General features: G+C 46.2%; 1 protein-coding gene across 2 annotated transcripts in view; it reads left to right on the forward strand.

Annotated features, from left to right (window-relative positions):
* The first annotated feature begins 534 nt into the window (after window positions 1-534).
* The window catches only part of LOC113891173 (solute carrier family 23 member 1-like), a 68,930-nt gene continuing 56,230 nt past the window's right edge, over window positions 535-13,234 (forward strand). Inside the window, exons 1-2 of one of the 2 annotated variants that reach the window (XM_027538914.1) lie at window positions 535-622; window positions 1,554-1,684. In XM_027538914.1, the coding sequence (XP_027394715.1) occupies window positions 1,643-1,684 (42 nt within the window). In that variant the 5' untranslated portion in view covers window positions 535-622; window positions 1,554-1,642. The remainder of the gene's footprint in view (window positions 623-1,553; window positions 1,685-13,234) is intronic. The other variant, XM_027538915.1, reaches the window with a different exon arrangement.

The raw sequence follows: 13,234 nt of genomic DNA on the forward strand, positions 1-13,234 counted from the left end.
CTTCTCTGGTGAACTTGGGGCCCCTGGTGCCTTTTGGGGAAGAGTCACACTTCCTTACCGGGTGGTATAGGGAAGTTTCTCTGACCACACTTCCTGGACTGTGTCCCGTGAGCCCTCTTCAGGCCCAGAACACTTGCCTGTCCCTGATGGTCATCTCCTTGAGCCCTGTGGGCTGTAGGACAAGATTGTCTGGGTTTGAATCTCAGCTCCTGCATTTCCTACAAATCTTGGGCAAATAGCTTAACGCATGGACACCCATATTTCTTAATCTTAGAAAAATCTGAATTTATAGGATTTTTAATCCTTTTGTAAAATAAGGATATGAATGCTAGTTTGTAGTGAATATTTCGTAAGAAAAACAAAAAAGGTATGGTGCAATGTTCAGTTAGTATTCAGTAAAGGACAACTACTTAATGACTGTTGACTCTTCTGACCTTGATTTTTCTATTATAGCTTAAGTCAGCTCTGTCCCCTCCCATGTCAAACTTCTCGTTGTTGTGCTTTGCAGGGCTTCCTCTTGGATGGACTCCTATCAGTGTCTATGTAGGTCCCACTATGTGTTTCCTGAAACGTGGGTCCCAGTGCTATCCATTCCAGAACATTCCATCATTATGAATAACAGGTATTTGTTTACATTGGCCTTCATGTGCATACACGCTAAGTTGCTTCAGTTGTGTCTGACTCTTTGCAACCCTGTGGACTGTAGCCAGCAGGCTTCTGTGTCCATGGGATTCTCTGGGCAAGAATATTGGAGTCGGTTGCCATGCCCTCTTCCCGGGGATCTTCCCAACCCAGGGATTGAACCCACATCTCTTACATCTCCTGCATTGGCAGGCAGGTTCTTTACCACTAGCATCACCTGGGAACCCCACTGAACTTTATCATAGAATGGGGTTTATTGAGAGTTTTAGAGGAGCATTTTAGTACTCTGTGTGGGATAAGACCGAGACTCTGACTTCCTGGATTTGTCTCTCCAATAGGTAGCTTACTAGAAGTTTCTACATATTAGGGAGCCAGGCACCCAAGTTGTAGAAGCATTTTTTCTCAGCCTCTCACCTGAGATCTTTGCTCCACCCATGAGCCTTAGTAGCCTCTCCCAGGTCAGCATTTAGGGCCAGCAGTCCCTGCCTAACGGCTGTGTCAGTGTATCTCAGGGGCCAGGCTGCTTGTGTCACTTTTGCAATGTTTTCATTCCAGTTCAACCAGTCACTAGAAACGAGCTTTAGAAAACAGAAAGGCCCCTCTGTCTGGCCCAGAGCCTCACCCCCTCTTCTCTTGCCCCTGGGAACCTGGTTTCCGGAAAGTGCTGTCCTGCCACATCGCAACAGGCTGCCCCCTGATTTGTTTCCTTGGTGCCATGGGGGATCATTAACTTCTCTGCAACTACCCACACTTTTCAAATGATGCAATGCTTACGATCACTGGATGTACCTTGGTCCCCTGAAGTGACCTAAGAGGGCTGGAGGGGGTGTCTGTTAGAGACCAGTAGGTGGGGCTTAGAGGCCCCACCCTCTTGGAGCCTCATCTTTCCCTCTCTCTTATTATTTTGGCAGGCTGTAAGAAAGTAATCTTCCTCTCTAGCAGCGGCTTCGTTTCTTTTCTGTTCTGAGAGGAAGCCAAAAAGAGAAGACCTCAAGCGGCCATGAACTCTGCCATCACCAGCTGTGAGCACCCCAACCCTTTGGTGAGTGCTGGTAGAAGAGAGGGGATGATAGAGGTAGGGTGCGTGTTAAGTGTTAGTCTCTCAATCGTGTCCGACTCTTTGCAGTGTCATGGGCTGTAGCCCGCCAGGCTCCTCTGTCCATGGGATTCTCCAGGCAAGAATACTGGAGCAGGTTGCCATTCCCTTCTCCAGGAGATCTTCCTGACCCAGGGATCAAACCCAGGTCTCCTGCATTGCAGGCAGATTGGTGGGGTAGCCGAAAAGAGGAAAGACCCTGGAGAAAGGTCCCAGTGTGGAGTCCTAATGCAGATTCATGAGGAAGGTGGCTTGTGTTCTAAGTGAGACGTTGAATTTTCACAGCTGTTCTCCTGCTGCCACCATCGCAAGGCAAAGATCCCACCCTCAGTGGTGAACTCCGTGAATGAATTACAAAGGAAGAAGGGAGAGCTGAAAGGCCCTCTGTTTTACTCTGTTGAATCTAAGTGTTTGTTTTCCAGGTTTCTTAGCATTATGATTTCTTTGATCAGAAAGCCTTTCTGAAGCAAAGCAAAGAGAAAGAGGAAAGCAGAGAGAGAGAGAATGAGAGAGGGAGAGAGGCACGGAACTACTGTTTACCAAATGGCTGATATGTCCTAGTATTATGTACTTTATTTTCCTCCTTCAAGCCACTGAGTCATACACCTCTGTTCCCATTTTACATATAAGGAAGCTGAGGCCCAGAGAAGTAAAGGGACAATAACCCATCTGGAGGCCTCTCCAGCTCATCCTGGAGCCCTGCTCCCACCATTCTTTCCTGCCTAGTTTGGCCACCTAAAAACCAGGGCCGGGGGTGGGGGGAGCTGACTGAGTAGGGACCCTCTGCCCACCATAGCCAGACAGAGTCTCTCCCTACCAGGCCCAGCCATGGTATCTGTGCGACAGGTGCCACACATGAGCCTGGGCTAGGCCCTCAGAACTGTCCCCTGGAGCCCAGCTGCCAGACCTTGCCCACTGCTAGTCAGTCTTCTGGTAAAGGGACTGTGGCTGACTCTTCTGGAAAAATTTGACAGGCATCTGAGAGAAATTCCCTCTCCTCTCAGAATTCCTATTGCTAAAAGTAAAAATTTAACTGGGTACATTTAAAGCTTGCTGCTGCTGCTAAATCACTTCAGTCGTGTCCAACTCTGTGCAACCCCATGGACTTGGCTTTATTTTTAAAATTGTTATTATTTCTTTTGGCCACACCTTGCAGCATGCAGGATCTTAGTTCGCCCACCAGGGTTTGGACCCAGGCCCCCTGCAGTGATTCCACACGGTTAAGTGTGGAGTCTTAACTGATTGACTGCCAGGGAAGTCCACATAATTGGCTTTATTTAATGATTCATGAAATGGACAGCATGCCATCATAGAAGGCAGAAGGGAGCTTTGAGGAGCTGTACAAAATGGAGGAGTTTTATAGGCAGGCGGAGGCATGGCAAAGTTATTCTATCAAGGAGTGGATTGTTTCAGGCCAGGGCACTTTCCTGAAAAGCAGGGGTCTACCAGGCAGATCACCTCACTAGTTCTGACCAGATAATTCAAGACGGACTAGTGAAAAGTTACATCCCTGTGAGAAACCATAACTGCATGCAATTAATTAGGTTAGGCATTGGGTTAGAACTTCCCTGGTGGCTCAGACTGTAAAGCGTCTGCCTACGATGCGGGAGACCCAGTTCAATCCCTGGGTTGGGAAGATCTCCTGGAGAAGGAAATGGCAACCCACTCCAGTATTCTTTCCTGGGAAATCCCATGGACGGAGGAGTCTGGTAGGCTACAGTCCACGGGGTCGCAAAGAGTAGGACATGACTGAGCGACTTCACTTTCTTTCACTTTATTAAGTCTTGGTTGGCTGATATGGGCTTAGCATTAGTTACTCCATTTTGGACCTTTAAAAATTTTTTTAAACACTTCTGTCACGATCTCACAGAGAAGGCAATGGCACCCCACTCCAGTACTCTTGCCTGGAAAATCCCATGGACGGAGGAGCCTGGTGGGTTGCCGTCTATGGGGTTGCACAGAGTCGGACACGACTGAGGTGACTTGGCGGTGGCGGTCACCATCTCATAGAAGCAAAAAAAAAACCGCAACAACAACAACTTGGGAAATAAGTTGAAGACTCTATTTCTGAAAGCTGTGATTTTTTCCCACATCTTTAGCACACCTGAAGCCAGTAGGTAGGGTCTGGGCACATATCTGTCTTTATTCAGTGAACTGTCTTGTCATTTTCCTCAAAGCCTCGGTCTCAGCACCCAGATTAAAAGGCCACTTTTCTGAGATGTTTTGGTTTTCATGTGCATATTGCTTTGTTAGCAACTTCTAGGGATATAAACATGGGGAAGACAGATTCCCCAGCCATGTTTGGAGAGACCTGGACAATCCCAAAGGCTAGAGTCAGTTGACTGGAAGTGTTAGGAAGCAAACCTAGGGGGCAAGTTGGGGAGCAGGAGGCTGTGTTGGGGGTGGATGGAGTCAGAAGGCCAAGGGATTCATTTCCCCCCAGGAATCCTCCTTCCTACTGCTGTTCCCTCTGTGCCAGCCTCCTCCTGCTCTGCTGCTCTGCTCCAGAGAGATGACACGCTGTCCCTGTACACACAGGAATGCACCTGCCAGCAACTGCCCTCAACCAGGAGAGGAGAGTTTCATTCTCCCATTTACAAGGGGACCTGGGACAAGTCATGTAATCTCACTGAGCCTCCATCTCCTCTCTGGAAACTGGGTTGTGAGAATCAAATGAGAGGATGCACTGGAAGCTCTTTGCAAGCTGTAAAGCACTATAAAATGCCACACCTCAACAGAATGCCTCTTTGAGCAAGTGTTTTGGTGAAATTACAGCCCGTGTTCTGAGCTGATAGACTCTTCCAATCAGAAGAACAGCTTGTGGCCCGTCTTCTCATACCAGTGCTGACTCATGCGGAAGCTTCGTTAAGAGTTTATTCTTCCTTCAAAAAGGGGCTTGTAGGCATTCTTCTGCCACTATAAGAGTCATAGACTTAAAAACAAAGTATTTACTTGGCCATGCCAGGTCTTAGTTGTACCATGTGAACTCCTGGTTGAGGCATGTGCCATCTAGTTCCCTGACCAAAGGTTGAACCTGGACCCCCTGCATTGGGAGCTCAGAATCTTAATCACTGGGCCACCAGGGAAGTCTGAGAGTTACAGAATTTTACTGACCAGGGATTCCCCTGGGATAAAGTCACTTCCCCCATCTGGATATGCCCTGAGGTGGGGCTTTTTCCACCTCCATCTGGGAAGCCCCTGCTCTACAATATCTCTGGGATGTCACATTTCTATGCATATCTTTAATATGCTAGTGACTCATCTCTGACACACAGGAATCTTAGCCCACTGTGTACCTGTTTATTTGATTTTTTGCCCCAGCACTTTATGTAAGTGACACAAAGTGCTTTACAGCAAAAGATGTATTTTGATCAGGCTCTGTGCGTTCTACCAGCCATAGCTGACATGCTTCACAGAAGTCACACACTCTTATCAGAGTGAAGAACCAGCTGTTCTCAAGGAAGATAAGTTTTTCTCCACTCTTAAGTACTAATTTTTTTCCATGTTGGGCCTCATACAAGGACAATTTCCCAGAAAAGTGTTGTAAAGCAATTACAGAAGTGGTTTCCATAGCCTCATCAGGTCCAGATTGATATCCAGACAAACTTAGAATATTCAGTCATCAGGCAGAGAACACTCTTGGAGTCACTGACTTTTTTTTTTAAGATTTTTTCTGATGTTGACTGGAGAAGGCAATGGCACCCCACTCCAGTACTTTTGCCTGGAAAATCACATGGATGGAGGAGCCTGGTAGGCTGCAGTCCATGGGGTCCCTAAAGTCAGACACGACTGAGTGACTTCACTTTCACTTTTCACTTTCATGCATTGGAGAAGGAAATGGCAACCCACTCCAGTGTTCTTGCCTGGAGAATCCCATGGACGGAGAAGCCTGGTAGGCTACAGTCCGTGCGGTCGCACAGAGTCGGACACGACTGAAGCAACTTGGCGGCGGCAGAGGATGTTGACCAATTTCAAAGTCTTTATTGAATTTGTTACAATACTTCTTCTCTTTCATGTTTTGCTTTTTTGGCCACTGGGCATGTAGGATCTTAGCTCCCTAACCTGGGATCGAACCCTCACTCCCTTTATTGGAAGGCAATCTTAACCACGGGACCACCAGGGAAGTCCTGAGTCATTCAGTTGACTTAAATTCAGTGGCTCAGTCCTGTCCGACTCTTTGTGACCCCATGAATCGCAGCACACCAGGCCTCCCTGTCCATCACCAACTCCCAGAGTCCACCCAAACCCATGTCCATTGAGTTGGTGATGCCATCCAACCATCTCATCCTCTGTCGTCCCCTTCTCCTCCTGCCTTCAATCTTTCCCAGCATCAGGGTCTTTTCAAATGAGTCAGCTCTTCGCTTGAGGTGGCCAAAGTATTGGAGTTTCAGCTTCAACATCAGTCCTACCAATGAACACCCAGGACTGATCTCCTTTAGGATGGACTGGTTGGATCTCCTTGCAATCCAAGGGACTCTCAAGAGTATTCTCCAACACCACTGTTCAAAAGCATCAATTCTTCGGCACTCAGCTTTCTTTACAGTCTATCTCTCACATCCATACATGACTACTGGAAAAACTGTAGCCTTGACTAGATGGACCTTTGTTGACAAAGTAATATCTCTGCTTTTTAATATGCTGTCTAGGTTGGTCATAACTTTCCTTCCAAGGAGTAAGCGTCTTTTAATTTCATGGCTGCAGTCACCTTCTGCAGTGATTTTGGAGCCCAGAAAAATATAGTCAGCCACTGTTTCCCCATCTATGTGCCATGAAGGATGGGACCAGATGCCATGATCTTAGTTTTCTGAATGTTGAGCTTCAAGTCAACTTTTTCACTCTCCTCTTTCACTTGGATTGAGGCTCTTTAGTTCTTCTTTACTTTTTGCCATAAAGAATGAAGAGTCATTCATTGACCCTTAATGGCGGGGGGCGTGGGGGGGGTGGTGGTGGGAGAAGGCCCCAAACTAACATCCCCCCTACTGTCCCCACCAAAACCTCCCCCCACCCCCCGCTGCCCCTTCACCTTTCTGAGAATTCCAAGGGGTCTTGGGAGAAGGTATGAGGTGAGTTTGCCAGAGCTGTACCTGTCCGAGTCGTGTGAGTTCATTCACAGGCGCACATAACAGGAAGCCACATACACTTTTGAGTATTTTTGCAACCCTCCCAGAGTCAGAAGGAGACATGGAGTCTGAGAGAGAGGAAGTGATGTGCTAATGGCTGCCAAGCAGGGCACTGACAGACCACCGCGGCCCCAGTTCAAACTGCGTGCTCTGCTGTTCTGTGTAGCCTACGCAGCGTCAATCAACGAGCCAGCCAATCAACAACCATTCTTTTCCTCCTCTTTTCTTTCGCCAGTTCTTCTGCTGTTGTGCTCAAGGACTGCACCACGCGGTCACTAAAACCTCGCGATAAGTGCTCCAGAGTTCCCTTGGGCACCTCCAGGCTATCTTTGGCTTGGCCTTGACCTGCTTAGGCAAAACCACCCTTCTTTCACATTCAATCTAAGTACCGAAGCTGCATCAGGACAGCCTTCTTTTCAGGAATCCAAATAGGATCAGCATAATGTTTCCAAAGAGTTCTAACCAGCTATGGATTTATTTTAAAAAGTCGATGAGAGAATCTTTTATGGTCATTAATTTATGCATGTGTTCATTTATTAATTTATTTATTTTTCACTCAACAGATTGTGCTGTGAGCACTAACTCTGTGCTAGCGATGGAGTAGAGAAGTTATGGGACTTTATGGGCTTTTGGATGAGGAAACCGTGTTATGGCTGTGAGGCATGCTGGGGCAGTAGTCCCAGAGTGGAGAGAAGTCAGGGAAGGCTTCCTGCAGCAGAATTGGGAGGCATGCTTCCAGGCATTGCTGAATAGATGAGTAGAAGAAAAACTCTTACATTTAAGTTTCAGAAACTAAATAATAGATTTCATGGGCAAACGCTGCACCTAGCCCCAGGAACAGGGTGACTCTGCAGGGCTGTGCTGTGGCTGACTCAGTGCACCCACTCTCTGCAAGTCTGACCGCAGCCCCGAGCTCCTCCCACTGCCTGGACCTTAGTCCTCTGGGAAATATTCTCCATCGCCAGTGATGGGGCCCCCACTTACTGGGAGAGCTGAGATCCGATTTGTGGTCCATCGCATGGAGGAGGAGGACTGGCTTCCTCTGTCTCCACGTGGAGATGGCACATCTATCCCACCCACTCTCCACGTCAGCCAGAATTGTCCTTAGTTGCAGCTTCCCTGGTGGGATCTGAACAACACCCTTAAAATGGCAGGTCTTAACTGGGGGTGATTTTTACCCTGCTGGTGACATTTGGCAATGTCTGGAGTCATTTTGGGTCGTCACAACTGAGGGTGAGGGCAGGAGCTTGCCACTGGCATCTAGTGGGTCCAGGCCAAAGATGCTACTAAATATCCTAGGGTGCATGATACACCCCAACCCCTGCCATGAACACACACAACACAAGGAAGAATTATCCTGTCCAAAATGGCAATGGTGCTGAGGTTGAGAAACCCTGTCTTAGAATATGATGTTCCAGTGCTGTTCTGGAAGAGGTAGGGGACAAACACCCAGTTCTTGATCTGGTGGCTTTCTTGTCTCTCTCCACTTCAAAGCAACTGGTGACCCCTTGTCCCTGACTCATCTGCTTCTCCTACTTCTCCAGAGCAGGACCACTGATCCTTAGGGAGAGTAGCCATGGTGTCTGTGCCCACAATTTTGCTCCCATTTCTTTTAAAATCAGAAGGAAAAAAAACAATAATTTTTAGACAAAAGAGAGATTTTTCAGTACATAATAATGAATCTTTATATCAATATAGTCACAAAAAATAGCAGATTTCTTGTATAGGAGAAGCTCATAGCATTGAAGTGATTAGCATTCCCAGGAGTCATAGTGCAGCTTCAGTTCAGAAGTTGTTCTTTGAGGCTGTGTTGAGTAAAGGGTGCTTGACTATGGAGGTTGGTGTTGGTATGGGTACCTTTAACATCCTTTCCAGAACTTTCCCTGTGAGAAGCCCACACTATCTTCAGGGTACCCTGGCTGTGCCACTGTGTGGAACCTGCTATTCTTCTGTGGTCTGACCAGGGCCCAGGACCCTGCTGGGGCTTGTCACCTAATTGCCTGATCTTCATGCTGGTGGCCTTGCCCCATTCTGGCCACACCAAAGACATTGTTTTCCTATTCCTCTCACCTACAGCTGCTGTAATGTCACTCCATCTATAGATGCTCTAATGTCACTGAAGTGTGAGTTAAAAGCCTTTGAAACATAGGGCCAGAAGCTTATCATAATTATAGCAGCTAATACTTATTAGGTAGGTGCACCATGCAGGCGCGACACTGGACTATGTGCTTCATGCTCTGTTTTTTTCCCCCAGGTTTATTAGATGTAATTGACATATAAATTGTGTAAGCTTAAACTGTCCAAGACATTGACCTGATACAATTATATGCTGCAAAATAATTACCACCATAGCAGTTATTAATAGATTCCTAGGTATCACTAATGATCAAGAACTATCTGCCAATGCAGGAACTTAACATATTTGGGTTTGATCCCTGGGCTGGGTAGGTCCCCTGGAGGAGGGCATGGCTACCCAGTCTAGTATTCTTGCCTAGAGAATCCCATGGACAGAGAAGCCTGGCAGGCTACGGCCCATGGGGTCTCAAAGAGTCGAACATGACTGAAGTGACTTAGTGACTAGGCAGCAGTTCTTAGTCGTTAACCCCTCCATCACGGCATGCAGTCACCACTGCAACTTTCAAATATATAATACAGTATTATTAACTATAATCACCACACTGTACATTAGTTTCCCAGAATCTATTCATGTTATACTATTTGTTTATATCCTTTGAGCAACATCTCCGCATTTCTTCATGTTCCAATTTAATTTTTTCATCTATGAAGTAGGTGTTATTAACATTTTTGTTACATAGATCAGAAAAATAAGACTTATAAATGTTAATAATTTGCCCAAGTTTGGTAAACTATATAGCCAATAAATTGGAGGAGAGACTTTATGATTCAAAGTTAATTTGGAGTAACCTGATAGGAACTTGGCTATTGACCCTAGAGCATTCTATATGCTCTACACTTATTTACATTTGTGTTATGTCCATTCATTCCTCCATTTACTCAGTCTACTTGAGCATTGGGGTTGTTCTAGAAGCTGGGACAAAAAAGGAGAGTAAGGGACAGTGAATGCGTTCTAGGAACTCAGTTCCAGTAGAAGAGATGGATAAGGAAATAGTCCATTATAATAAACACATTATGATAAGGGCTTTGGCACAGGGCTGGCCTCTGGGAGCATAAACAAGGACAGCTACACCATCTGGGTCAGAATCCCCATTTCCTTGCATATTTTCTTGAGAAACCCAGTTTTTCTTTTTGGCTACACCATGTGGGCTCTTAGTTCCCAGACAAAGGATTGAACCCATGCCCTTGGCAGTGAAAGCATGAAGTCCTAACCACTGAATGAGTTATCAAGGAATTCCTCTGCCCATTTTTCTGACCATGGAGTTGATCCCCATTTGTTCTTCCACAAAGTATATTTTCTGTTAGGGCTTGCTGCAGATGTATAATATAGAAAGTCACTGGTCTTTTGAGTCTGAATCTAGAAACCACAAGCTGGCCAGAATATACCACAATACCATTGTTCTTGCTTCTAGAAAGCTGTCCATCTGTCTGGTTGTAATATGAAAGTGAAACTAAGCAGGAGCCTCTGGTGATCCTGGGCATAGAAGCCTTTCCATGTCTCTTGTTCCTTGTTTGTGGGGAACAGACTCCAGCCTCCATGACCTTCTCTGAGTCCCAAAGGTTAGATTCAAACAGTTGCTAATCAGGGAAAGGAGGGGATTCAGAGACAACAGAGAACAGCCAGGAAACAATAGTGCAGGCTTTGGGCAGAGTCCTGGTTCCACCTCAAGAGATAAAACAGTATCTTTATTTTCCTGGGCGCCAAAATCACTGTGGATGGTGACTGCAGCCATGAAATTAAAAGACATTTGCTCCTTGGAAGGAAAGCTATGACAAGCCTAGGCAGCATGTTAAAAAGCAGAGATATCACTTTGCCATCAAAGGTCCATGTAGTCAAAGCTATGGTTTTTCCAGTAGTCATGTATGGATGTGAGAGTTAGACCACAAAGAAGGCTGAGTGCCGAAGAACTGATGCTTTCAAGTTGTGGTGCTGGAGAAGACTCTTGAGAGTCCCTTGGACTGCAAGGAGATCAAACCAGTCAGTCCTAAAAGAAATCAATCCTGAATATTAACTGGAAGGACTGATGCTGAAGCTCCAATACTCTGGCCACTTGACGCAAGGAGCACACTCACTGGAAAGGACCCTGATGGTGGAAAAGATTGATGGCAAAAACAAAAGAGAATGACAGAGGATGAGAGGGTTAGATAGCATCACTGACTCAATAGATATGGATTTGAGCAAAGTCTGGGAGAGAGTGAAGGACGAGGAAGCCTGGTGCGCTGCAGTGCATGGGGTCACAAAGAGTGGGACATGACTTAGTGACTGAACAACAATAACAAAAGGACTAAAACCCCAAATGAATGGTAGATGTCACCATTCTTTTTATTTATTTGTTTTTAATTGAAGGAAAATTGCTTTACATAATTTTGTTGTTTTCTGTCAAACCTCAATATGAATCAGCCATAGCTATATATATATCTGCTCCCTCTAGACCCTCCCTCCCATCTTCCTCCCTATCCCACCCCTCTAGGTTGATACAGAGCCCCTGTTTGAGTTTCCTGAGACATACAGCAAATTCCCATTGGCTATCTATTTTACTTCATAGAAACACAGTAAGTTTCTATGTTACTCTTTCCATACCTCTCACCCTGTCCTCCCCTCTTCCCATGTCCATAAGTCTATTCTCTCTGTCTGTTTCTCCATTGCTGCCCTGCAAATAAATTCTTCAGTACCATTTTTCTAGATTCTGTATATATGCGTTAGTATATGATATTTATCTTTCTCTTTCTGACTGACTTCACTCTGTATAATAGGCTCTAGGTTCATCCACCTCATTAGAACTGACTCAAATGCATTCCTTTTTATGGCTAAGTAATATTCTATTGTGAATATGTACCACAACTTCTTGATCCAGTCATCTGTCGATGGACATCTAAGTTGCTTCCATGTTCGAGCTATTGTAAATAGAGCTGCGATGAACAATGGGATACATGTGTCCTTTTCAGTTTTGATTTCTGCAGGGTATATGCCTAAGAGTGGGATTGCTGGGCCATATGGTGGGTTTATTTCTAGTTTTTTGAGAAGGAAGATGTCACCATTCTTTATTCCAGATTAAAGGAACCTCAAACTCATCAGATCATGTGTGTTAGTCACTCAGTCATATCTGACTCTTTGCAACCCTATGGCCTGCAGACCACCAGGCTCCTGGTGTCCATGGAATTCTCCAGGCAAGATTACTGTAATGGGTAGCCATTCCCCTCTCCAGGGGATCTTCCCAACCCAGGGATCAAACCTGGGTCTCCTGCATTGTAGGTGGATTCTTTACTATCTGAGCTACCAGGGAAGCCCAAGAACAAGGTTCTCATCAGATTACCTGCTGCTGCTGCTAAGCCACTTCAGTCATGTTCGACTCTGTGCGACCCCATAGACAGCAGCCCACCAGGCTCCCCCGTCCCTGGGATTCTCCAGGCAAGAACACTGGAGTGGGTTGCCATTTCCTTCTCCAATGCATGAAAGTGAAAGTGAAGTCGCTCAGTCGTGTCCGACTCTTAGCGACCCCATGGACTGCAGCCCACCAGGCTCCTCCATCCATGGGATTTTCCAGGCAAGAGTACTGGAGTGGGGTGCCATCGCTTTCTCCACAGATTACCTGAGACCAGATTAAAGCAGTGCCCTGTACACAGCCTTCTCTTGTGTTGTTCGAAGAGGGTGTTTGCTGTGACCAGTGCGTTCTCTTGGCAAAACTGTATTAGCCTTTGCCCTGCTTCATTCTATACTCCAAGGCCAAATTTGCCTGTTACTCAGGTATTCCTTGACTTTCTACTTTTGCATTCCAGTCCCCTATAATGAAAAGGACATCTTTTTTGGGTGTTAGTTCTAGAAGGTCTTGTAGGTCTTCTTAGAACCGTTCAACTTCAGCTTCTTCAGCATTATTGGTGGGGCACAGACTTGGATTACTGTGATATTGAATGGTTTGCTGCCGGGAGCCAGCGTGAGGAACTCCGCCCATGGCAAAGGTCATGAGGAAGGAAGCTCGGCATACGCAAAGGTGGGATCGAGCCTCAGGAGTCCCCCTGGAAATTCTCGAACATCTACCCCCATAACCAGAGTCTGCCTACTTTACTGCCTTGTGCTCTCACCTACACCTCTGACTTTACAGGGAGCTGTCCCCCACCACCATCTCTTTCTCTGAAAAAGAGTTAACTTACAGCTCCAGTTAATAAGGTTCCTGGGCATGACAAGAGTGTTTTAGTTCACAAACCCCTCAGATGGCTCTCTAACTTGCCTGACAGGTTTACC

Source organism: Bos indicus x Bos taurus, chromosome 4 (genome assembly GCF_003369695.1).
Source record: "Bos indicus x Bos taurus breed Angus x Brahman F1 hybrid chromosome 4, Bos_hybrid_MaternalHap_v2.0, whole genome shotgun sequence".
NCBI classification, from domain to species: Eukaryota; Metazoa; Chordata; class Mammalia; order Artiodactyla; family Bovidae; genus Bos; species Bos indicus x Bos taurus.